Source organism: Simochromis diagramma, unplaced genomic scaffold (assembly GCF_900408965.1).
Source record: "Simochromis diagramma unplaced genomic scaffold, fSimDia1.1 OVJJ01000822.1, whole genome shotgun sequence".
Taxonomy (NCBI): domain Eukaryota; kingdom Metazoa; phylum Chordata; class Actinopteri; order Cichliformes; family Cichlidae; genus Simochromis; species Simochromis diagramma.
The window spans coordinates 6,392,280-6,416,773 of NW_024387520.1; the positions used below are offsets into that span (position 1 = coordinate 6,392,280).

At 43.6% G+C, this 24,494-nt stretch overlaps 1 protein-coding gene across 5 annotated transcripts in view; it reads right to left on the minus strand.

Moving 5' to 3' along the window:
• LOC120726084 (tetratricopeptide repeat protein 28-like) overlaps positions 1-24,494 on the minus strand; it is a 181,173-nt gene that overhangs the window by 37,595 nt on the left and 119,084 nt on the right. For 4 of the 5 annotated variants that reach the window (XM_040019375.1, XM_040019374.1, XM_040019376.1 and 1 more), the window contains 2 exons: positions 24,360-24,490; positions 676-1,183 (listed from right to left, as the gene is read on the minus strand). In XM_040019375.1, the coding sequence (XP_039875309.1) occupies positions 676-1,183; positions 24,360-24,490 (639 nt within the window). Of the gene's footprint in view, positions 1-675; positions 1,184-15,829; positions 20,925-24,359; positions 24,491-24,494 lie in introns of those variants that run through there. The other variant, XM_040019379.1, reaches the window with a different exon arrangement.

Below are 24,494 nucleotides of genomic sequence, written 5' to 3' on the forward strand. Positions count from 1 at the left end.
ACCGAGCGAGTGAGTATTAAGGGTTTAATGGATTAAATGGTTTGTCTGCAAAATGTCAAGTAAATATTGGAAGCTGTCAACTGTAATTGCTCAAAGTCGAACATAAATTAATCAGATTTTTTTTGTTTTTTATTCTCCAAAACACAACAAGACACAATCTATAATCAGACAAAGAAAAGCCTGTTTATTTCCTGTTGATTAACTAATCAATTTATTAACTAATTCTTAGAGCTCTAAAGGAGCAGCATGATTATACAGTTTACCTCGTGGTTGTCAACACAGAGGATAACATGATTGCTGCTGCTGTAAGAGCATAAAAACACATAAACCACCGAGGGCTGTCTGTATGTCTTATGGATGAACTGCTTAAACAGTGTGATCAGTTAACTACCAGCTGACCCAGTACATCAGTTCAAACGCAGCCTCCTGATTGTGAATGCGACACAGTTTTTGGTCTCCAAGCATAAGACGTCACCTCTTATAGTTATAGTATTATCTTTCTTTCTTCTTGTTAGACTCTACTATGGATTCAGATTTAGATTAATTAGAGATAAATGTATAGATATAGGAATATGTATTTGTTCATCATTCTGTGTGTTACAATCGTGAGAAATCGCCTAACAGTATTGAAGACCACAGTGTACATTACACAACATCCAACCTAAACTTACATACCTAAATTGGAAGAGGCCCTTCCTTCTGCAGCCCTGTCCTTCAAGCCCTCGGCTATAGCCAGCTGCTGCTCGTGGTACTGCTTGGCCCTCTCCAGATCCTGCATACAGCGGGCAGCATGACCCAGTCCTGCGTAGGCTCTCATCTCGATGGACTTCTCCTCCAGCTCTTGCGCGAGCTCCAGAACGTGAGTATGGTAGGACATGGCCTTGTCAAAGTTGCGGTGATAGTGGTAAGCACTGCCCAGGTTACTATAGGCCCGGGCCTCCTCACGTTTATTTTCCAGGGCCTTGGCGATGCTCAGGTGCTGCTCGTGACACTGGACAGCATTATCAAAGTCTCCCATGGCAATGTAGACGGCTCCCATGTTTCCCAGCTCGCGAGCCTCAGACAGTTGATCTTTGGACTGCTTGGCCAGAAGGACACACTGCTTGTGGCTGGCTAGGGCATTCGGGTAGTCCCCTATGGCTGTATATACATGGCCCAAGCTGCTCAGTGCCATTGAGGCCGCCTAGAGAAAAAGAGACAGGCAGATACTGAAATAAACAGCAAGATACTAAAATCTATGTGAATGTAAAGAAAACACAAAAACAATTAATTACACCCACATTTGAGCAACAGTGAGTTTTTGTTTTTTGCTTCTACTTCAGACATTCCCCACCCACACCAATATGTCCCTTTACCCAGATGTACTGTAGATCAAATGAGAAAAAGAAAGGAAAGAAGGAAAATCTAAACTCCCCAAATCTCATAGGAGGCTTAGTGCTCAGAGACTGAACAACAAACAAAACCTGATTTGATTTTGTCTTTGGCTGAGCGAGGAGGGGGGTAAAGTGTGATGCAGATCAGCGCAGCAGCAGGCTTGTTTTAAAGCCGCCAGTTTGCCCACTGCAATCACGCTTCGTGGCGCGCCACCACCAACGGAACAAAGACACTGCTAATCAGGAGGGAGAGAATGGGTGTTTTAGCTTCACACCAGAGCTGCGGGCGGCCAACTGACTGACTGCTTTCAAGCTCTCACGTGCTAAAAACACGGAGAACAGAAATAGACTCCAGGCGTTGCCATTTAGTCAGTCTTTCCATTTTTATAACCAACGTCCATCTGTGAAAATGAAATTACAGAAAACACTGGTTATACCTGCAAAATAGGAGGCATTTCAGTATATAAATATAGAGATTTCTAAAAGTTGATTTTTGACCCCCTATATGGCACATTCACTGCGAGCTTATTAGCTGTTTATATGGAGGATAAACAGCTGGGAATTAGGGTCAGTTGTCTTTGTGTGAACAGATGTTCAATTACTCATGCAGGGGCATCTAATAAAGCATCTCCTTCCTGAGGTCCCACTCTGCATCCACCAGCCAGGAAGAGGGTTGGAGGGAGGCCAGAGGAAAGGACAGACATCCTGACAGTTAAGGCCACATTAGAGCCCATCCTGGCCTGCGTGCAGCCTCAGCAACAGAAATGACCTGGATCATAACATACCCAGAAAGTCAAAACTGGAAAATTAAAAGTTACAGTTATAGCAAAGGATGAACTACCCAATGTAGGCGTGAGAAAAGGCAAGGGACCTCCGTGAATTCAATTCGCTTTAACCATTTCCATATTGCTTAACAAATACAAATATGGATGTGATTTAAAGAACTGTGCTGGAGAGCAGGAGATGGGTTTTTTGTTTTCTTTTTTTTTTGCATCGTTCCAGCACCACTTAATGAAAATATTGAGCGCTCTGAATAAATATAAAAGCGAAGAAGATTGCTGAGAAAAAAAAATCAATACAATCGGACACTCTTGAAAATGCTTATAAAGACAAACATTTTTCTCTGAATCTTTCACACATTCTTTTTTTAATGCACCAATCCAGCACTATTGTTCTGTCATTTCACATAGCTGCTGATGCCTGGAATCAATTACCTGCTGACATAAGGACTTCCAGCAGTTTGCTCAAGTTTAAAGACTCGACAAGGCATTATACAAGCCCAGGGAGGCAATTATCCCTCCGTCACAACTGTTGCTGTTTCATGTTCCCAGATAGCCTATCTAGAGCTGCTCAATTACATGTGCCTTTTGAAGCTTCCCTCCATCTCTCCGATTCAAACTTCAACTCTTCTGAGCAGAAAAACAGAGAGGATTCCTCATTTCTGTCTGTCTTCAACCGGGCGCAGTGGGAGACAGGGGAGAGAAAACGGGGAGTGGGAGGGGGGCACAATCATTCTCCAGTTGAGATGAGTTGCTCTTGTGATCAGTGTCCCTCTAAAGTGAGACTGCAACGCTGCATTTTCTCCTCAGATGGAAGCCAAGATAGGCAGATAATGAGGAGCCAGCCTTCCCAGTTACAGAGGATACACAGCGTTTGGCTCGGTGTTTTTCGGACAGTGCTTGGGACCATATGAATCTTTCTCACTTCTGACTGCAGTCCTCCCCAACACTGCTCATTCTGACTCCCCGCTAGTTACAAAAAATAACACTCAGTCGGGGAAGAGGAATAATGCTGCGTAATTTCTGCCAAATTGACTTCATTCTAATTTGAGTCCATTTCTTTTCTGCACTTATCTTTCCTCCCTCCACATTCTTACGCTCGTCTCCCCCGCTCCGCTCAATTCGTCTGGAGAGTCAGATCTGATTGTGTTTACAGAGTCCAGCCCTTCTCCGGATGTGTGCTGATTTGATTAATCCCAACGCCGTCCATTATAAACTGTTGATAAACCACTGGCTCTTATCAGCAAACACATTTTGCACCAAAGGTCTGCTAATGAAAGGTAAACTAGTTCTGCCCGGGAGAGAGGAGGGAACTAGAGGGATATAGAGGACGGGCTGAGATGACATGTTAATCAGAAATGCTTGGCTCCGTTTTTTCCCCTGACAGGGACATTAGTTTAGGATTTCTTGCTGGTTTTTCTCTCTCTGACTCCACAACTAAGTATGTTTATATTTTGTAGCACATAAGAGAAATGGCTGCTTTCATAGAACATGCTAGAAGTAATGCATTACACTTTACATAATTAGCCCCTTATGTCATGCAACGAGGCTGCTTTTGATCACTGGCCTTGGTGGTATGCACGTTGTATGACTCTGAGCCCCTGGTGTGTGTTTTATTTCTTACACTGGAACAGACGAGTGCTGCCCACCACTTCACTGCAGCACTGAGCTGTGTGGTTATGCCTCGCCTTGCAGCTGTGGGACTATGACTCTTTGAACATCCTCCTTTTTTTCACTTTAGACCTATGAGGTCTGATATACTTTAAACAACCAAGGCTATCATCACACACTGGCAGAGCTTATAGGACAAGCCTGGTTGCCATGGAGATCTAAATAGTTGGATTATGGCTGGCCTTGTAGAGACTCCCACTACTATTCTTATAAACATAGGTGTGGGACCTCCTTCTGTGCGAACAAAAATAGGCAAACAAATACAAGGGCGAGTGTACAAACAAGCATCCACTGCTCTGCCTGTTGCTTCTTCAGCTGAACCTGGTGGATGTATCTGTGTCTGGTCAGAAAGAAGAAATCACAAAGGTCTGAAGGCTAAACTTGCTATATTGGCTTACGCATAAGTGCACATAGCATAAAAGTGATAGAATTAGAGGTCAGTAAGGTGTAAGATGTTAAAGTTTACCCTCTGTCCAAAAGGCATGTGCTGCAGCAGGGCAGAGTAGCTCCTATTTTAGTAAAGTCTTATTAATGGTATTATACGGAAGAGGCGAGGAGTAATCAGAAGAAGAAAAGTAGTCCAATATGCCCATTTAAAGAGCCCAATGTTATGTATTTAAATGACACATTTGAGTGCTTGCCATTCATTATATGTGTAAAACACAAGTCAACTTTATTTATATAGCACCAAACAACGACTTGTTAGAGAGGGAACCCCAACAATCAGACAACGGCAGCGACAGCGGGAAGGAAAAACTCCCTTTTAACAGGAAAGAATGTCCAGCCATCTGCAGTGACCGACTGGGTGTGAGGGAAGGGAGACAGAACAAGAGATACACAAGCTAAATAAACAAATATTCATTTTAAAGAAGCTCGAACCAGCAAAAATCTGTGTCAGCTGTGTTTGATAAAAGCTACCATGTATCGAGTATATGCCATCATTAACTTCCTGGGTTAACCCAGGCATGAAACAAGCATCTGAAGTGATACCAGTCACTTCAAAAAGGTGACTAGTGTGACTGAGAACATTTGCAACACCACACGCTCGCACCTCAATGTATCCTCCCGCAAAACGCATGCACACAGGAACAGCTGTCTAATTAAAAGGCAGTGCAGAGGGAAGGTGAGGGGGACCATGCACCAGTGTTTCCCTTAACGAGCTGGGCTCAGGCAGCAACAGGAGCCTGGCTGGCAGGGAACAGAACCACACACTGGAGGGAGCGGGGGGGTGCAGGGAAGAGCAGAGTGGGAGGAGGAGGAATGGGGCCTGATAAAAGGCTATGGAAGAGATTGTGTTTGAAGGATGAGAGAAGAGAATGCTGGAGACGTCCCCAGGGCGAGGATGTCTTTAGATCTGAATTCACCTGCAGAGATGCATTTTGACAAAAAAGAAAACATCTCAACAGTAATAAACGGAACAGACCAGTCACAGATGCTCTCAAAGGAACTTGAACGAGGCTTTTTAAAGGTGAGCGTTCTTGTCTATGCATGCAAAAAAATAAACGAAACAAAACAACAACGAAAAACAAAAACACATATATGCATGTATGAAAAAACAAGAGAGAAAAAGGGGGGACATAAAGGAGGCACGCTGGCGACGTCACTCTGGAGGACTGGGGGTGGGGATTTGTATGATAAAATATTCATCTGGTTTTATGGGTGTATATTCCATTCTCTTTCCTCGCTCGGTGTTTGCACACAGATATGGATCCTATGGGAGCCACCATTAGATCAGCCAAATGACTGCCTCTCTGCCATATCAGAACCTTCTGTTTTTTTAAGCAGGCAAATGCTCTGCTTTGCCAAGCGAGGGCAGGTACAGCTGTGCCTGATTGCTCGCTTTCACACACGCATTTGTGAGCTTACACAAACAGACACACACACACACACATATCGAACGCACACAAGTCCACGGTGGCTGATAAACTCGCTGCATTCCAAGCTCAATTCAACGTTGCATCTTCGGAGCCAAATTTCAGCCCCGTTTCTATTTTCCTTTCCAAGTTTGAAAATAACATTCATAAAAGTCATAACTCTGTTGCTTCCAGAATTGCAAATCAATGAAAGACGGGCCGTATCATCAACTGTGCCTTTGTGGGAATGTTATTTGTTTTTGTCTGAGAAGAAAAGAAATACAGACATAATTTTGGTGGCTGCCAATTACGTTAATCAATCACCAGAGCTGATTTGATCTATTCAGACTGAAGAGATACCAGTGGAGCCACTTGTTTTTCTCTGACCTGTGTAACCTCCAGGGTGTAGATGAATGACGCCAGAGGTAGGAAGGTTAATAATTCCTTTAGCCTTCAATGGACATGTGCACAAAGGATTGATTGTCACTAAAGGTCAAGCAGTGGGCACTCATTACAGCTACTGTGCTGCCTGTCAGACTGACTACTGCAGTCACACAGAGCTGCACACTCACTGCAAACATATAGACACAAAATAACGTGTATCATTAGCTAACGATAACGATATGGCAAGCCATATTTTTACTATCTCACTATCTCACAACCTAACGCACAAATATTCCGCATGTATCCCTGAGCTCTGTGTCTTCTGTCATGTTTGCGCATCTGTGCGTGTGTGTGTGTACTTCTGTGCTTAGCCACATTTTTGCAACGGTGTTCTGGAACATGCTTCTACTCATATCCACTCGTGTGTTTGTTTGAGGCTATAGCCTGTGAGTTGGTGGCAAACAGGCAGCTGAGAGGGAGGAACACTAGAGGCACAGAGTAAAATTGAACCTGACAGTCTCCATTGGTGTTGGTGGAAAATTTGACTGTTCCCTTTAAGTGGTGTGGGGGTTTGATATTTCAAGCTCCCTCTCTCTGACAATATGCTAGACAAAACAAGGCTTACAGAAATGGCCAAATGTTAAGTGAGGAAAAGAAAGAGAGGGCAGCACGGTAACTGAGCTTCCCAGCCCCCCACCCTCAGCAGTCCCCTACCTCAGAGTGCCCGTCCCCTGTGACAGGATGTCAGCATTGTTCAAATGCAAAAACAGCCCTCCTGCCTGCTGATATAAACACATGAATCTAAAGTCTGGTTGAGGAGGAAATTGAAGAGGTGGCACACAGGGGAAGTGGGGCACTGTGAATGAATCTTAATGTACTCTAAATCAGAGCAAAGCCTTGAAGGGTTGCACGACACTGCTGTTTATTTCTGTGCTAAAGTCAAATCTCCACAGGCATAGCTGTGTGTGATGCCTGCTGCTGTAGGGAATCAATTCTTGAGAGACCTTGTGGTGACAGAAGGGGAAATCACAGTGGTGTTTCAAAGTCATCTGAGAGCAGGGGGGGCTTGAGGTAAACATCAAGGTTTGCAAAGCCTCAAGCAAAGGGACACAGAACAGAGAAATGCACGGTGCTTTGAAGAGCAGAAAACACCTTCTTTAAACTCTAATAATACTGAATGTAATTGAAAATGACTACTCTAAGTTAATCCAAAGGTACTGCAGGTGGGATAAGCTACTGGGGTGGCTGCTGACATGATTTTATCGATCCACGTGTCATTGTCAATTCTGTTTATAGGTCCCTCTCTTTATCCGTTTGCTATCGATTGATTCCTGATCAATTTTATGCGCAAGAAAAAGACAGACCCACAATAGTTTTCAGCATCACGGCAACTTTTCTTTATTATCTCCGGAAGGTGAAAACAATGTCAAAAAAGGCTTGCATGTGTGCAAAACCTCCAGTGCCCTGAGTTTCATGTCATTCAAACACTGATAAAAGAAACTGCAAAAGCAACACAACAGTCTAAAGTTAGATTAAAAGGGGTGTGCCATGTCATCATATAACACTGGTTTCAAAGTCTATCCATTAAAAGCTAATTAGCTGCCGTTACGGTTTCCTGCTGCGGCTGAGGACACGGTGCCAAATATAGCGTAGCTTGTAGGCCTCCACTTCGCATCTGTTAGCATTCAGCAGGATACCAGGCAGTCAATCCAAGGACGCACAAGTCATGGGTTATTCAAGGGCATTTCAGAAGCCTAAAGATGGGAAGTGGTGTGTCTCTGTTAGTCTGCACAGCTGGACAAATCAGGCCTGGCATTTCGAACTACACAGCTCAATCTTTTTAATGGTGCACAAGAAAATTTGGTGTGCTTGTGAGGAGAGGAGAGAAGGACCCGGATCAATATGAGCTGGCCAGAGTTGGTGCTTGGAGCACCCTGACACAAAGAATGAAATGAAGAGTGACAACCAAACGTCCAGACTATCACCACCTCACAGTTCTCTTTTAGAGGGGAGATAGGCGCTCCTGCACTGCTCTCCTCTAATCCACTAACACTAACACCTAATGGGTTTAGACCACATCGGATTTCTGTGAAACAGAACTTGACTTCTATCAAGTTTTTTTTTGTTTTTAAAGTAGCATTCTCACAATCTAGATCAATGCTGAAAATAGTAAAGAGAAGAAAGGGGTATTAAAAAGTAAAGATACACTGGCTTAATTAGTCATGACAAGCAGCGCACATCTTTAAGTTTCCTTCCTCTGTCTTCTCAGTAAATCAGCAGCAATGAAACAGAGTTTGCTGCTCTCTGCTTAACAGAAAGTGATCCCAGATCAGAAGGATCACATTTCCTGGGTTATTATTTTTGTTATGATTATTATTATTATTAGTAGTAATCGTATTATGAGCGGACTAGTTAAATGACTGCTTAGAGGTACATTTGACAGACAGAACACAATATCAAATTTCTATTAACATATTTAAATTTACACAAATAAGTCTTTTTTCATTAACAGTGGGGCAAATGAATGTTTGAAAGACCAAACAAAACATTGCTTTTTGGCCCCTTTTATCTCACTAATCATACTATCATCAACGCTGTTTCCACAAGAAACAACAAAATACTGCTGTCAACAAAAAAAGCTCTGATAAACCCACCGCACAATATCTGCACAGCAGGAAGAGTAAAATTGGCACGAGCTGGTGAAATACCTGCTGGTGAAAATCTAGCAGCTAATGAGCCACATATTTTTAAGGAACCGGTGGTGACCATGAAAGAGAGAATGAATAATGATTTTTCAGGTAGCCATAAATGCCAACGTTGGTCTGTGTCCGCTGGTTCTATAAATACTCTATGCAGTCCTGTGAAAAAAAAACAGTACAGCTTTACTACTTCCATAGCAATTAAAAGGGTAAGGAACAGTTAGGTGCTGCAAGTGATTACATGATCATCAGCAAGTGTAAGCAACTCTATAAAAGCAGAGGTTCTGAAAGGTTGCTAATTGGAGCATTCAGGTGTGTGTTAAAATAATCCCACAATCTTCCCAGGAGTGGATGTCCCATCAAATTTCCCCAAAGTTCCACAAACAATGTTCAGAGAAACTGCAAAAAACCCAAGAGCTACATCTCAGACTCTACGGGCCTCAGTCGTCCTGTTAAATAACAGACAAGACCAAAATGGATATAATGACAAATGAAAACCACACACAGCGCATTAGCACAAACACCTCATACCAACTGTCGAGCATGGTGGTGGAGGGGTGCTCATTTGACATTTCTTTGCAGCCACAGGACCTGGTAGTCACTGAGTCAAATATGAACTCTGTATACCAAAATATAAAGCTGAAAAATGGCTGAAAAAGAAAAGAATCGAGGTTTTGCAATGGCCCAGGCAAAGTCCAGACCTCAAACTGGCAGAAATGCTGCAGTTGGACTGTAAGAGAGCTGTACATAAATGAATGGCCACAAAACTCAATGAGCTGAAGCAACACTGTAAAGAAGTGTGAGCCAAAATTCCTCCACAATGATGTGAGAGGCTGATAAGGTCATACAGAAAAGGATCACTTCAACTTTTTGCTGCTAAAGGTGGTTCGAGAAGCTATTAAATCATGTGGTGTACTTTCACAGGACTGTAGAGAGTCTTGTTATGTTTTTCACATAACTATATAAACATTTGGGGTATTTCTGGGTATTTTTTTAGGTATTGGACGTATTATTTTCATGAAAAAAAAAAAAGATCTGACTTTTGTTTTCTTGCTTGTTATGCCCTGGAGAAGGTGAACTCAAATGTAAATTTTAAGCTGATTAGATTACATCACTAATGCATCACTAATGACCATTGGAGTCCGTCTTGGGGAACAATGTGATGCCAGCTGCTCCTCTCCAAAAGCAGCTAAACATGTAGTTTCAGTCCTCTGTACAAACAAGGAATGCCACATAATAATAAAATCAAATGCTCCCATCAAGAAAATCTCTCACCTCTCGTGTGCAAGTTAAATTGCTAGCTAAATCGTGCTTAATGCTGACTCTTGTCATCATGCTTTGCAGTATTAGGAAAATAAATCAGCAAAGACATGCAGCTGAGTGAGTGAAAAGGCCTTGTTCTACCTCCAGCCAGGCACACAAACCATTTAAATCTCTTCCTCCCTCTGTGCTTTTATTCCCCAAATGTAATTACAAGCCTGGTGGTGGTGGCTACTGTGGCCTAGGCAGTCTGCAGAACACGGCATCAACACCAGCACTTTGCGGGATCAAAAGACGGGGCTATCCCTCCAAAGCACTTTCGCACCTCACTGCTCCATAGAAAGTGGCTCCTCCGAGCGACACCAGACTAACCCCATGCTTTCAGCACCACTGGGTGCTTTGCTTCAGCCGCAGGTGGACAGAACTGGTCTTCCTGATAAAGACTAAAAGGAGGATTTCAGCACTGGGCTGTATTACACATTCATAAAAAACATTACCCACATATGCACACAAATACACGTAGACTCAAAACCACGCATGTGCACACTACCTCCCACTGTGACAGAGATTTAAGACAATGAGGATGGTAAGCTCCCTTAGTGCAACATGATGGAAACCAAATCCCAGAAACATTCCATTCTCCGTCCCATTTGAGATGTGTGCACCTCCTGGGGTGACGCTGTTCCTTTTTTAAATGTGTGCGACTCCACGAGTGAAGGCAGAACAATCAAAACCAAATTGCCTAATTAGTTTTCTTGAGTTGGAAAATTCCCCAAGATGAGCATTACTGACGGCATTCATTTGCAGGTAATGCGGACAACTGAGAACAAGGCTGACTACAAAAAAAACAAACAAAACACAATGGCAGATGAGAGATCAGCGGCATTCCAGGTTTAGCACTGGGATGTGGTGCAGAGGACACAGGAAGGGACATTCCAGAAATAATCGCCGCTTTTAAAGGCATGTTTTGTTGGTGACGCTGGGCTACCTGCCAGTGGTGCCTTCAGCTGTGAGCACGCGCCATGGGACTCTGATTGACAGAGAGGGTAAATAGTTGCTAGCGGGGGCCCTGATTGTATCTTTCGCCTGTGGCAGAACAGGAGCCAGAGTAGAAGGGTGATTGGCTTTTGTTACAGCCCTTCAGCCACGAATTAAGCTGGCATCTCAGCCAAGCCACCGCACACACACACACACACACGTAACCCCCCCCCCCTCTTGTAAATAAATAAACAAAATAATAGAAAAAAGCACATCTATTTCTTCTTCTTTAGCACAGGCGTTCCTAGAAAAATAAAAGAAATCACATCACATTTTGGTGAAAAACACACTGAAGGAATTTAAGGGAAAAGCGGGTGCTCGGGGAATAAGGAGGCAGAGCTAGAAAGAGAGAGAGCAGAGAGGCGAATATGTTTACCAAACACTCTGCAGGGACTGGGTTGGAATTTGAAGGCCTGATTTTTTTCTGGAATGCCTCTTGTGTTCAGGTCACGCAATGTAAGAAGGGGGATTCGCCAACGTAGGAGGAAGACTCCACTAAACTCCCTAAGCACGAGTCGATTTCTACTTCCATCAGTCATGGGCAGGAATGATTGGGGGGGGGGGGGCACACGCCAGTGTGGCTTCAAACAAAGTGGATTTTTGTCCACGTTCGATTGCCCACTTCACACTGGAGTGACGGAGCAATCACAGGCCACTTCTGCACTGCCATTTAGCAACAGGATGGAGGCTTCACAGCCATAACATATGCCTTACTGCTGCTTAATAAAGGCAAGTTCCCTGCTTTAGAAGACGAGAAGAAGAGAGCCACAAGGGGACGGAAATGAAAAAGGAGGGGTGGAAAGGAGGATGGAGTTAGAGCTACAGCTGAGCCAACACCAACAACTATTACATGACTCATCTCACATCTGCAGCAACAAATGGCCAAATGAAGGTGGACTGTACTCAGTCTTACACCAGCCTACTGAGCAATATATCCAATAGACACACAGGAGAATAAATAAGACTAGATTCTTTAAGTAACACTTCCTGTGTGTTGTATTGCTGTGTAATTTTCTTACTGTATAACATCTTGGCATAATGACACACCAGCCGGCACATACATTTTTTTTGTGCAGTGTCCACAGTTCTGACACTACATCAGCACACACAGTCTATATACAGTATGTGGCATCCAATAAACAAGTGAAGTACACACTGGAGACAAGCCCATAGAAAGCTTATCATCTCTGGGAACATGGGATTCCTGCACAGTCCGGGTTACAACCATAAAGTGATTTCTCTTGTGCATCTCATCTGAGCTCCAGGCATACATGTGCAAACACGCAAACTGCACACACATACAAAGACAACACTGAAAAAGGTCCCTTTTGTCTGCTCAACACTGATGAAAAGCTACCCACTGCGAACTTCAATCACATTCGAAAATGAGTTGGAGACATGCTGTAACCCCGACAGCGTCATTAAGCCTGTCAGTCAGTCCCGCAGAGTGAAGGGAGGGTGGGGAAAACAGCCAACGGCCTTCTTCAGTGTGGTGTGTAGCCCCGAACGAGACCCGGAGGTACCAAGAGCCCCTCCTGTGCTGGATCTATGTCTGGCACTGGCATAATGAAGCTATATGATTATGGATTCTTCATCGTATGTCCATAAACCCCCAAATGCCAAACACCCAGACAAAGAAATCATGCATATTTTAATGGTGTTCATGGTAAATGATAATACACACTATCATGAGAAATGATAGCTAAACCCCATCAAATACATGTTCCCACGCATTAGAGCCCATGTGGTGCACACACAAACACACACACAAACACGCAGTCAGAGAAACACACACTGCATAGAGCAAGATAAGCCTCCGTGTGCTGTCAGAGGCTAGTGTGTGATTGGCCTCCGCGGAGCTACTGCTTCTCTCATCATTAACTCTTCAGAGGATCACGCAACTCTAATCACGCTAAGCCTCTCCGAATGGCGATGAAGTCAAAAACGTGCCCGTGCACATATTCACAAACACCCAGCTCACACATATGCATGCGGGCAAATGCTTTCACCGCAATCACAAAACATAGCGCACACAAACAGCTGTGTGCAGTCTGTAAAAGCAAGTCTGGTATCAAAAACAATATGAACCAATTATGGCCAATTTGCAGGAGAAATATCAAAAACTAAAATTCCCTTTTCCAGTCAAGGATGTAATTTCCTCCGAGTATGGGAACAATATGTGCACCTCACTGTTCAACGGCCTGTTTTTGTTACTCAGTTTTTACATTTTGCATTTAATTAAATAGGTAAATTACTACTACTTTAAGTTGTGTTAGCTCATTAATAATGCAGGACGGTTAAACAGTACTTTATTTACTATGAAATCAAAACTTACTGCTCTGTCCACCGTAATTAAATCTCAGGATAAATGGTCCATCAGTGTACTTGTGTGCATCTGCATGTCTGATGAGAGCCAATCCAACCTGAGATGGACACACCTGGTCAGAAGCAAAAGCCAACTAACTCTACCGACAGCACCAGCAATAGCAACTTAGTTCTGAGTAAGGAAGCAATAAAATGAACCAGAGGACTGTTTACCTCTGAGACTTCTACTGAATATGCTACACTTAAGGCTGCACATTCAAGAGATTTTTCCAAAACTGATGTGTAGCCAGCTAATTCCTGACTTGACTGTTATTTAGAGACCAAACCACGTGTGCTGCAAGGTCAAGTATAAGCAGAACCCAGAGGGCTTCATCCCCTCCTAAGATGGAGTACTTTCATTTCACGCACTTGGGGCATCGTATTTTCTCTCCATTTTATTGCTCTCTCTGATGGCTTTCCACAAAGACACAATCCACCTCCTCATACAGAAACCGGGGCTCCCGTCCAAGAAAGCCTCTGGAAGGTCTGGATACCGTACCACAAGGACAAGAACGCTGACACTGCTGTAAGTCGGGACAAAAGCTAAAGATAAGAGTGGTGAGAGACAAAGCGACAAAGAGAACAAATCTCAGCGTATAGGAGTTGTGTGGAAGCTTGCGCCAAACCAAACTGAGGAGCTATAATCCCCCGTCTTTGGCGTGATGTCAGGGAGTCATGCAAAAAGACCATTTCCTCACTGTGCAAATATGCCGCCTCCTACATCCCTGTGTGTGTAGCAGCTATATATAATGTAAACATCAAATGCTTGTAGCTGCACTGACCTCTCTGACTCCCACGGGAGACCTCTTGTTCACGTGTAGCACAGAAACCATTTGGAAAACACACATGGACTTGTCCAAAACTCTGAATTTCACCTTATCTCTAAGGACAAACTCATCCTTTTTACAGATGGCTGAATAGCGACGTCCTATTTTTGGCTTTACTCTTTAAATACAGGAGAAAAGGAAAACACAGAGGGGAGGGAGCATTTCTTTCCAACGCAACCTGTTTCAGTGAAAGAAGAAAGGGAAACTTTTTACAGCCACAGGATTAAAACATGGATAATATTGTAAAGTTCCTCCTTGTGCTACCAAAACAGGTCTGACCCATAACGGTGCTGACACAGGACCTCTTGCGGTATCCTATAGTGTCACCAGTGGATCCTTTGAGTTGTGGGGTGGGGCTTCAGAGGTTCTGGTGTGTTTCAGCACAGCCAGAGGATGATGCTCATTCACATTGTTATCTTGGCAGTTTGGAGGCTGGGTCAGTGTGTCAGGGTCTTTGTGTTGTTCATCAAACCATTCCAGAGCAGCTTGAGCATCATAGTCTCACTGGGAGAGGCCACTGCCTTCAGGAACTGCCATAGAGGAGTGGTGGTGGTGGTGGGGGGTTGGGGCGGGGGGTTTGTAGAGTGTTTAGGTGATTGATACATGTCAAAGTATTGTTCGGATGAGTTTCCAAGCAGAATATTGCCTTTTAACAAAATCCCCTGTTCAACTTACTTGTCAGTGGCCTTATAGATTATTAGAGTTTTATAACAGTAAAATGAAATATAGAAACTCGTGTATTTATTTCATGCCATGAGGGTTCTGTCACTTTTTGGCTGATGACAGCAGGCACTTGGTTATATTTATAAATGGCCAATCATTTTCACAGTCGCACTGACTAATCAAGGGCTAGTAATCGCTCCAGTGGGTTTAGCTGGGCCACTGCCCAGAAGAGATTGTTGGTCTACACCACTGACTGTGCCTAACCTCGAGCCTCTACCGCTAATGACCAATTAGCATGTATCCTTTTCTGCATATTGACGCAAGGCAAATGGTATCAGCTCAGAATGCCTGTTAAAGGGGCTGAAAACAAGCACCGCCAACAGAATCGTATGCATCAAATGTCCGCTCCAGAGGACATCTTCTAAATGCAAACGTGCACAGATCTGTTGATCTGCCAGTGTGTAGGTAGAGGGTGGCTGTGGAGGGAGTTTCCTTGGATTTGTAGCTCTCCCTTGTCACAACAATGTCTTTTTACCCCAGGGCTGCTGACATGATTCATGAGCCAGACTTGATGTGGTGTTGGTGTGCAGGCCAGATAAAACTAATACAGGTTTCTGTGCTGGAGTGTGCTTTACAAGTTACTGTAGCTAAGCAGCCATTTCACACTGCTGAAGTAGAAATAGGTCTTACTGTAGCTAAATCAACCCAGCCCACCCATCACCAACCTTCAATGCAGACGGTATTACACAGCGCACACGTAATTTTACACACACGTTCAATAAAGACACACACACACATATTCCTGCTCTGCTTCTCTCCTTTTCCCCCTTTCCTCACTCTCTGTGTTTCTTTATTCCTTTCATAGCTACTTTCAGTGGACCTCCACCTGTCCTTTTGCCCCCACCCTTTTCCAAGTACCTCTCTTTCCTTTGCTCCTTCTCCTTCATTAAAATGGACTTCCTAAAGCCTCCATTCGTCTTGCTGACAGCTCCACTATCGATTGGGCCGGAGAAAGGGATGCAGTTCCAGAGCTTTAAATGGCTCTCTGGCCAGCCTGGATAAGGGCTGGGCTGGACTAGGGCCGGAGGGAAGGAGGAGGAGGGAGTGCCAGGTTTAAGTGGGAGGTCTGTCCAGAATCTAGAGCGTGACACATTTCTGGTCACCGGTGAAGAACACTAAGATTGACCCGATGGCATTTATCCGAATTTACATGAGAATGACTCACCGAATGTGTAATAAGGATTACACCGATGTGACGAGATAATGAATTAATCCCTGACTAAAAGACAACACATTATCCAGGCTGCCTGGACCACTTGAAATCTCTCCAGAAAGCAAGCACTATAGTGGGAGTATTCAAAATATTGGTAAGGAGAGCTAGGAGTTTTTCTGTTGGGTACTCCGGCATCCAATTTATTTCAATCAAAGCCATGTAGATTAATGGTGCACTGGCTGGCACCTTTAATCAGGCTTCATCCCTTATTGTTACACATTTTCTAAGGGAAGATGAGTTGGCACCTTCCATCTTCATCCCTCTTGCCGTGCGACATCAAATCTCTCTGCACAGATTAATGAGCGGACATTTGATTTTCCCAATGATTAAAATTTCTACGGCGTACTCAGTGTCCTGAGGCGCAGCGGAAACTGCAAGGAGCACGATGGATTGTCTCCAGAGTGTCTGACGATCGCTATCTGCGTATGTCAGTGATGATCATAAAGTGCATCACAACAGCATGTCAGGAAACACTGCTTATTTGTTATTTAATCACTCGCCACTGATTGGAGCAGCAAGGGATGAAAAGATAGACAAGGTTTGTTGTTTAAGACAAATTGCTCAACTTCCCAATTCTGCGAAGTTCAATCCACACAAGGAACTATAGAGTTTAAGTCTTGTTAGAGTAGCATTAGAGACAGGGATTGTGATGCTTCTGCATTGATTCTTTAACCAGTAAATCAAAGAGACCATGCAACATCCAGATTTGCTGTCAATTTAAAAAAGCCAAGCCCATGATAGCAAATAATCCTGCAACACTGCACTGTCTCTGCTCTTTCTAAAGGCAATGCTCACAGAGAATATAGCGATATGGTGTGTGATTCTATAAAAGCAGACATAGAGAAGGAAAGAAAATTACATGAAGATGGGGGGAAATGGAAGAGAAGAAACGAAAAGAAGTGGAGGTGATGTGGAAGGGTAGAGGAAAGGAGAAATAGAGCACGGGGCGCTGAGGAAGGAAAGAGGGAGGAGGCGGCAGGGAGCACTAGTCGATATAACGGCAGTCATTCATCTCTCTGACAGCCTTCCAAATGCTCCACTGGGGGAGACACAACACTGCGTCACCTCGAATGCAGCAAATGCACAGTACAAATACACACGCCTGCATACGTGTGCATACATACACATGGTGATGATGCCTGGACTCTGGTGTGCATGAAAGTCCATGTTCTGGGTCAGTAGTGTGTTAGGGGACAAATCAGTACACACACCATAATACTGGAACAGTATAAAGGTGGAAACCATCATCCCCCCCCGATCTTATATTGTGCTTCATGTTTGTTTGCACACTGAAAAGCTCCAAGACTAACATGCACATGAACAGGACATGACACACTTACATCACACTAGAATATGGGAGCACAGATGTGTGCTGAAAATAAAGCACACACACGCAATCCTTGTTCCTCGGCTCTGGTCACGGCCCATTGGCTGATGCCTGCCGTCCATCTCTCATGATTCATGGCTAAGCGAGCGGCTGCAGAGCAGTTCTAAACCAGTGGGCCGAGGAGAGCCTGTGTGTCATTAAGGCAAAGCGAGCTGGACATGCTGCACTACAGCCAGCTCTGTGCCTCAGCACAGCACAGCAGGAGGTGAGGAACCAAATACTTCTGTGCAAGGTAGTATTGCTCATAGTGGTTTTAATATCAACAGTTGAGTGCCCTCACAAAGCTACCTTTCCCTGTGAAGCGTGCACTGTAAGAAACAGGTGTGCTGTCTTTTATTTAGTTAGACAGCAATCTCTTCCTGCCCCCACCCAGCATTTCTGCTAAATTAACCCCTCTAATCATCCCCAAATCCTTTTTAATCAACAAAGCAGTGAAGGTTACAGAAAAAAGACAAGGGTGCCAAGCTGCCCCCCTCCCCTTCCATCCTCTATTAGCGTGGGCCCCAAGACGAGTGGTGGAGGCACACGTCCATACACTAATGACTCCTTAATGATCCCCTCCTCTGCTGGAGTGCTGACAAACACTGACAAACCCAGACCCTGACAAGAGGAACACCCACACTTAGTCCTCTGCCTCACCCCTTATTTAGAGGCTCATCTCTCAGCCCTCAGCCTCATTATACCAGCTAGGGTCCAGCAAGATCCATACAGCCCCAAACAAGCAGCAAGATAAACACCCATGACGAAACAGTCCGTGTCACTTTCAGCGTGAGGGGCAAATTCCTTGCAGCAGATGGCGTGAAAGGGAAGGAGAGCTTAGATGAACAAAGCCAGAATTAAAAGGAGAATGGTGGTGGAAGATGAAGTAGTAGTGTGGGGGCCTATGGAAAAAAAGGACAAAAAAAACATTGTTTGTATCCTTCTCTGATTGTGATTTCCATTTCGGTTTGGGGTTGGGGGAGTCAGCAGTGGAGACTCTTTTTAACATCACACAAAACATAATTATCGAGTGCACCACTGCCAGCCCGCCTCAGTTTCTCCTAAATACTCACAGCCCAAATTAGGGGTTACCTCCTTCTAGTTAAACCTACTATTTAAGATGAAAACGTCACAGACAAACAGAAGAGGCGGCAAACAGGAGTATTGAGAGGAAAGACCTAGTTTAACAGCTTTGTTTCACAATGACAGAGAGAGCCTTTGTTAAATATGGTTACTGGCAGGCCTTGGAAAAAGCCAGGTGTGGAAACTGGGACAAAACAAAAGTTGGAAACGACACAGACACAGCTACAAAGACTAGCAAGTTAACTTGTGTTTTAACTGTTCTGCATATATCTGACAGCTTAAATTCTGCTTAAGGTTATTTCCAAAAAGCAGTGAGCTAAAGAAAAACACTAACTTCACGCTAGCCAATGACCTCACTGGTTTGGACTGCAGCTCCTGTTCCCATTCGTGGATGACAGAGCATTTATTCTTTGAGCCTTTACCCCGCCTCTGCTGTCTTTTCTGTTTTGTTTGCTCTTTTCCAGTTCTTTATCATTTCAGATTCATAACGATGAGCTATTATTGCCACACTGGTCAGCCGAAAGCAGGGATCCAACAGGATGCCTGACTTTTCTGCTGAACTGTGCCATAAAGAGCCACAACAGAGATTTTCCACTGTTATTAGAAGATGAAAAGACATCCTAGGCCTGGCGTCTTTACTGACATTACAGAATCCAGGTACTGTACTGCCTCTTGAGTTATAGACAAGCCTCATATGGGATCCCTGTTTTCTGTCTGTCGCTGCTCCTTCATCACAGACAGGAAACTGTGCACCATGTTGCAGAGAACAGTAGCTACTGTGGCACAGCTTTGATTTATGTCTACTACTGTCAGTTGTGTTATTAGTACCACTATTAGCACACATACGCGATGAGGTATATGTTACCTTGTCACAAACGTTAAGCCATATAACCTCTTTACGTGATTACGAGTTTACCCATGTTCATAACAACTTATTGAATTTTTGCATGTGGTAGCTATAACTTCTGTTTGTTAGACTACTCATGAGAGTTATAGAACCATAGTAACAATGCTACTGCAGCATTCTCCAAAAAAGATATTTTATTTCAAGGCAAAAATAAAAGTGAACAAGTATAACTGTAATGAAAATGATGAGTTATTAATTCCTCATTGTACAAAGAACCAATAAGGCTAAGAATAGTAACCATTAAAGTCCACTTTTAGCTCCCCCCCTGTACCATATCTGGCTACATTTGATTTTTTGAGTTGTTTGACTTCTCCTAATGATATCACCACATGCTCAGATGTCAGTAATTAACTTAATGAGTGCAATCTTACTATAATCTGTATCCATAACGACTTAAGAATGCAATGTTTTGGATATAACCCTTGTACTCTGATTAGCTTGGGCGAGCATCCCACTATGGGAACCTTTCTGTGAGCCCTAATTAGCAGCTCAAATACACCAGCCATGACTGACTGGCACTTGTGACACCAATGCAGGAAGAGTTGGGATTCCCCTACTATATATTAAGCTGACTAACAGTCAGTTCCTTGTTTCTATAGCAAAGACACTGGCTATTAGATTTTCACTACCTAACTATCCATAAGTTTTATTTATATAGTATTCATTTGAAATCTTTCTACGGGGAAAATACTGATTCCTGGATTATCTCCAATTACACTTGATAGAGGAGGGTCCTCATCCTGAAAAGAGCCTGCATTAAGGCTTGGGTGCACTGGGGTCAGTGACCCAATCCTTAAGTGGACATCTTACTTAAAAACACTAGAGGACAGGCCCAGCATGCAGCTATGCATGTTGTTTGAGAGAAACTCGCTTTAAGTGTGTGGACAAGGTTGCCAGGTCCCTGGTGGAATGTTCACACAGGCCATCAGGAGACTAAAGACTTCCTCTACAATACACTATTTTTTATTTAGTAGAAATAATTCTGTATAGACACAAGTTATCCCATGTGTGGTTTTGACAAAAGAAACAAAACAAAATCCACAGTGCACAGACTGGACACTGACGACTATGTGAACAACAGTGAGAAAGAGGAAAGGGCAGCGAGCTGCATGTGTAAACACAAGCTTATGCTTTCTGTGAAAAATGCAGGATTAGGCTGCATGCTGACCTTGATTTTCCTGAGGGTAACTGCATGTATGTTTGATACACAGAAAGTACATGAATCTCCGCTATGTGCTGAGCTGAGGAGAAAGCAAACAATATGACCACCGTCAAGGTTGTTTTTAACTCCAAGTCAGAGCATTTAGAGCAGCGGTCCCCAACCCCGGGCCACGGACTGGTACCGGTTCGTGAGTCGTTTGGTACCTGGCCGCGAGAGTTGAGGCTCGGGTGTGAAATTTATGGTTTTCAGGGTTTTTATCATTATTTTTTAAAATAATTTTTATCGTAAACTCGGTTTCCCTGGGTCTGTTCCCGTGTGTTATGAATAAATCTTCTTTTTTTTGGTACCGGTACTGGTTTCATTTTGTTGTGTTTATTTGCGACACCTTAAAGGCCGGTCTGTGAAAATATTGTCGGACATAACCCGGCAAAAAAGGTTGGGGACCGCTGATTTAGAGAATGGCTTAAATGGCTTAAATTTACATCTTTTAATGTTGGTCATCCAAAAGGGTGCTGGCCCATTATTGTTCCTTCAAAACCCATATGGTGGGCTATCTGCCAATATCTGCCAAATAAATCCCAATACGTGTGTTGCCTTAGCCTTCTCAAAAAAGGTCCTGCAAAAATGACAGAATACGTCCCACAGAGCACTGAAAAGGACAGGTTTTGATTCTTAGCACCAGCCCAAAAACACATACCAATTACTTTTATAAAGCATCCTAGTTAATGACGCTCTGTTATTGATACTTAGAGGTAGAGTAAGTAGTTGTTACAGGGTATTTAACAGGAAAAAATAATATTCTATTCATAAATAAGCATTGAAAAGTGTGTAATTATATCTGCCAACAAATTGATGCTTTCTCAAAAATTTAGAACTAATACATTAAAAATACATAGCAGTGGTGGAACCGCAGTGTTGCCCAGCAAACTTGTATACATTGACTGAGATGGAAATTGCTGTTTTACCTAATCGGGTTTTATGTATGTAGCTAGAGACCAGCCATACAGAGAGAACACCTTATGAGTTACTTTGAATTTAAAAATCACAAAAAGCACTGTCAGACATTTGTACTTGTATATTTTCATGATCGTTTCTCATGATGTCGTTCTCTTGCACTTCTTCATCTGCCTCCTCCACCACTGCTCTCTCTCATCCCTAATTACCACCTCATCTTCCTCATCTTCACCTCAGCCTCATCTCCTGAATTGAAGTTTATTTGTTTCCAGTATTGCCGCAATTACTTATTGTCAGCAGACTAGACCGGTGACCCTCCCATCTCCAAACAGCTGACAACTCGCTGGCTAAACAACAACAATAACTGGTTATAAGCAAACAGCATACCAGCTAACATCAGGTCTGAGTGTCCTAAAAATCACACATTTTCACATCGTATGAGAGTTTATACACTAAACTCGTGATTTAGTCATAATTAACTAATGGCTTATGGACACTATCAGGCCTTGCTAGATAGCTTATGTAGCTTGTGAAAGTCACTATTTTCCCAGGCCAGCAGCACTGATACCTGCTGAAAGGCTTCCCTAATACCTTTAGCACAGATGCTGATAGGTTTCCGTGATGAAGAAGAAGAGGTTTCTGAGTAGAGTTGTGTTAGTCTAATATATAGGAGGAGTCATTCCTGACATAGCTATCACTAATGCCAGCTAATCAGGGCCGGTATAATCGGATTTGGGCTTCTGATGTCACCCAGGACCAGTTCCCATGGTGAGACAGAAAACAAATACTATGGAAAAGAAAAACCTCCAGGAGCTGCAATGACCTGAATTTGATTTTGAATCTAAGAGTGCTATCAAACGTAGGAAAAAGAGGATATAAACACATGCATGTCCATATTAGATCCAAGCATTTTAGCTTCATGATTAAAACCTTAGGCTTAACGCAATCAAAACCCACGTCCAACATTAACTCAGTTCCATTGTCTGCAACATTTTTTTTCCTAAATGAACCATTTCACCAGATGATTTCATTATTGTCGCCAGGAAATTTACTAAACAATTCAAGTTGTTACAAATCACAAATGGCACAAATTCCCAATGTTCCCTGAGAATCTATGCATCATCTCCTGCTTGAGTGCCTTCATAACACCCTTAGACTGCAGGCCAGACACTGGAAATCCAGGCAGCAACAACATCCTTCCTCGGGCCTCTAGGAAGTGACCTCAGCTTCAGAAAGGCCAGATAAAAAAATCCACATCAGGAACAAAAACACCAGGCTGACTGTAATGAGCTCTCCACTCGGCTCCAGTGTGTTCTGTGGGAGACCAGGTGGTGTGACACACATATGACTCTGATTAAGGGGCCTTTAGATGAACAAGAGGACAAGGGGGGCAAGTAGGGCGGGCTGTGCAGGGGGCAATCGAGACCTTGCGCATATGAGGCAACGATTAATGGTGTTCAATGACCTCCAATAGACCCAAAGATGTTCCTGCAGACATGAGTGGTCAGTTTCCCACTTGTGTTTCACATATAGAAGCACTGTTTCTGCACTGTTTTCTTTTAAGAAGCGACAGTGAAGTGACAGCACAGGCCTTAGTGGCAGATAGTCTGATATACTTCTCTGCAGTCTTTAGATGTCACTACAAACTCTGGCCAGAAGAACTATCTCATGTCTGTATCTCATATAATCAAAACATTTCTTTTTAGCAGAACAGTCAAATAGCTGAGAGCAGTCAGCGCCTTACATGTGTTGCCTGTATCCCTCACTAACATCAAATAACAGAGAGGTTTCACTCTGGCGTCTGTAGGCTTATAATCTGACTTGTGCTCTGCACATGTCCTCAGAATGTGAGAGTGAAAGATGTCAAGGGCACCTCTGGCCTCATTTTCAACAGCTAGTTTCACCCTGGCGCATTGTGCCACGTCTGGCTGGACCGTTTAAATGTCTCCCGATATCAGGCAGCATAAACAAGCAGGCCTGCCTGTTGGGAAGGATAAGGAATGAAGGGGAAACAGAGGCCATTCTTCTGCATGTGCGACAGGAATTGTGTTGGAACAAGCACCTGTCAACCCCCACCAATGACCGCAGAGAGAGAAGCAGATGACAGAGCAAGGAGAGAAAGAGGGCACCGATTGAAAGAAAAGTGGATCAGTCTGTCCAACTTTTTTCCTCCCTCTCCTTCATGTTCTTCTCTCCTTCCAACTCCTCCTTTCTCTCGCTGCCTCAAACAACTTAATCTCTCTAAATTACATTCCAAAGTAGGCATATGCTCCAAAGTCCCAGACTTACTGCTTCACAAACCAGATACACATCTACATAATATCTGCATAAATACTTTGCATTGATAATAAGGAGAAACAGCTGCCAAGGCTATCCTACTGCCCTTTATTACAACTTCCTCATTCTTCGTCCTCCGCCATCACCTTCACTTGTTCTCTGCATTAACTTGACGCCATTTTTTTTTTTAAATAGACAAAGCGGAGCAGCATCTCTGTGACCTTCAGCCTCCACCTTCAAGTACCCTCTAAAAGACAGAGCTGAAGAATGCTAGGCACAGCACAATTTCACACCTACAACATGATAAGAGACTCAGGGAGAGAGAAAAAGGGAAAGAATGGTAGTAACATCAATTTATCGCCCTCTGAGATGACAGCTATTCCGCTCTATCCGTTTCAAGACTGCTGCAATTTGTGCGTTTCTTACCTCTCTGTCCTTTAACTTCATGGCCAGAACCAGCTGGTTGCGATGGTTGGTCAGCGCTTCACGGTAGTTCCCCTTGGAGAAGAATGCCGAGCCCAGATTCCCGTGAGCACGGCATTCCCCTGTTTGGTCACCTGA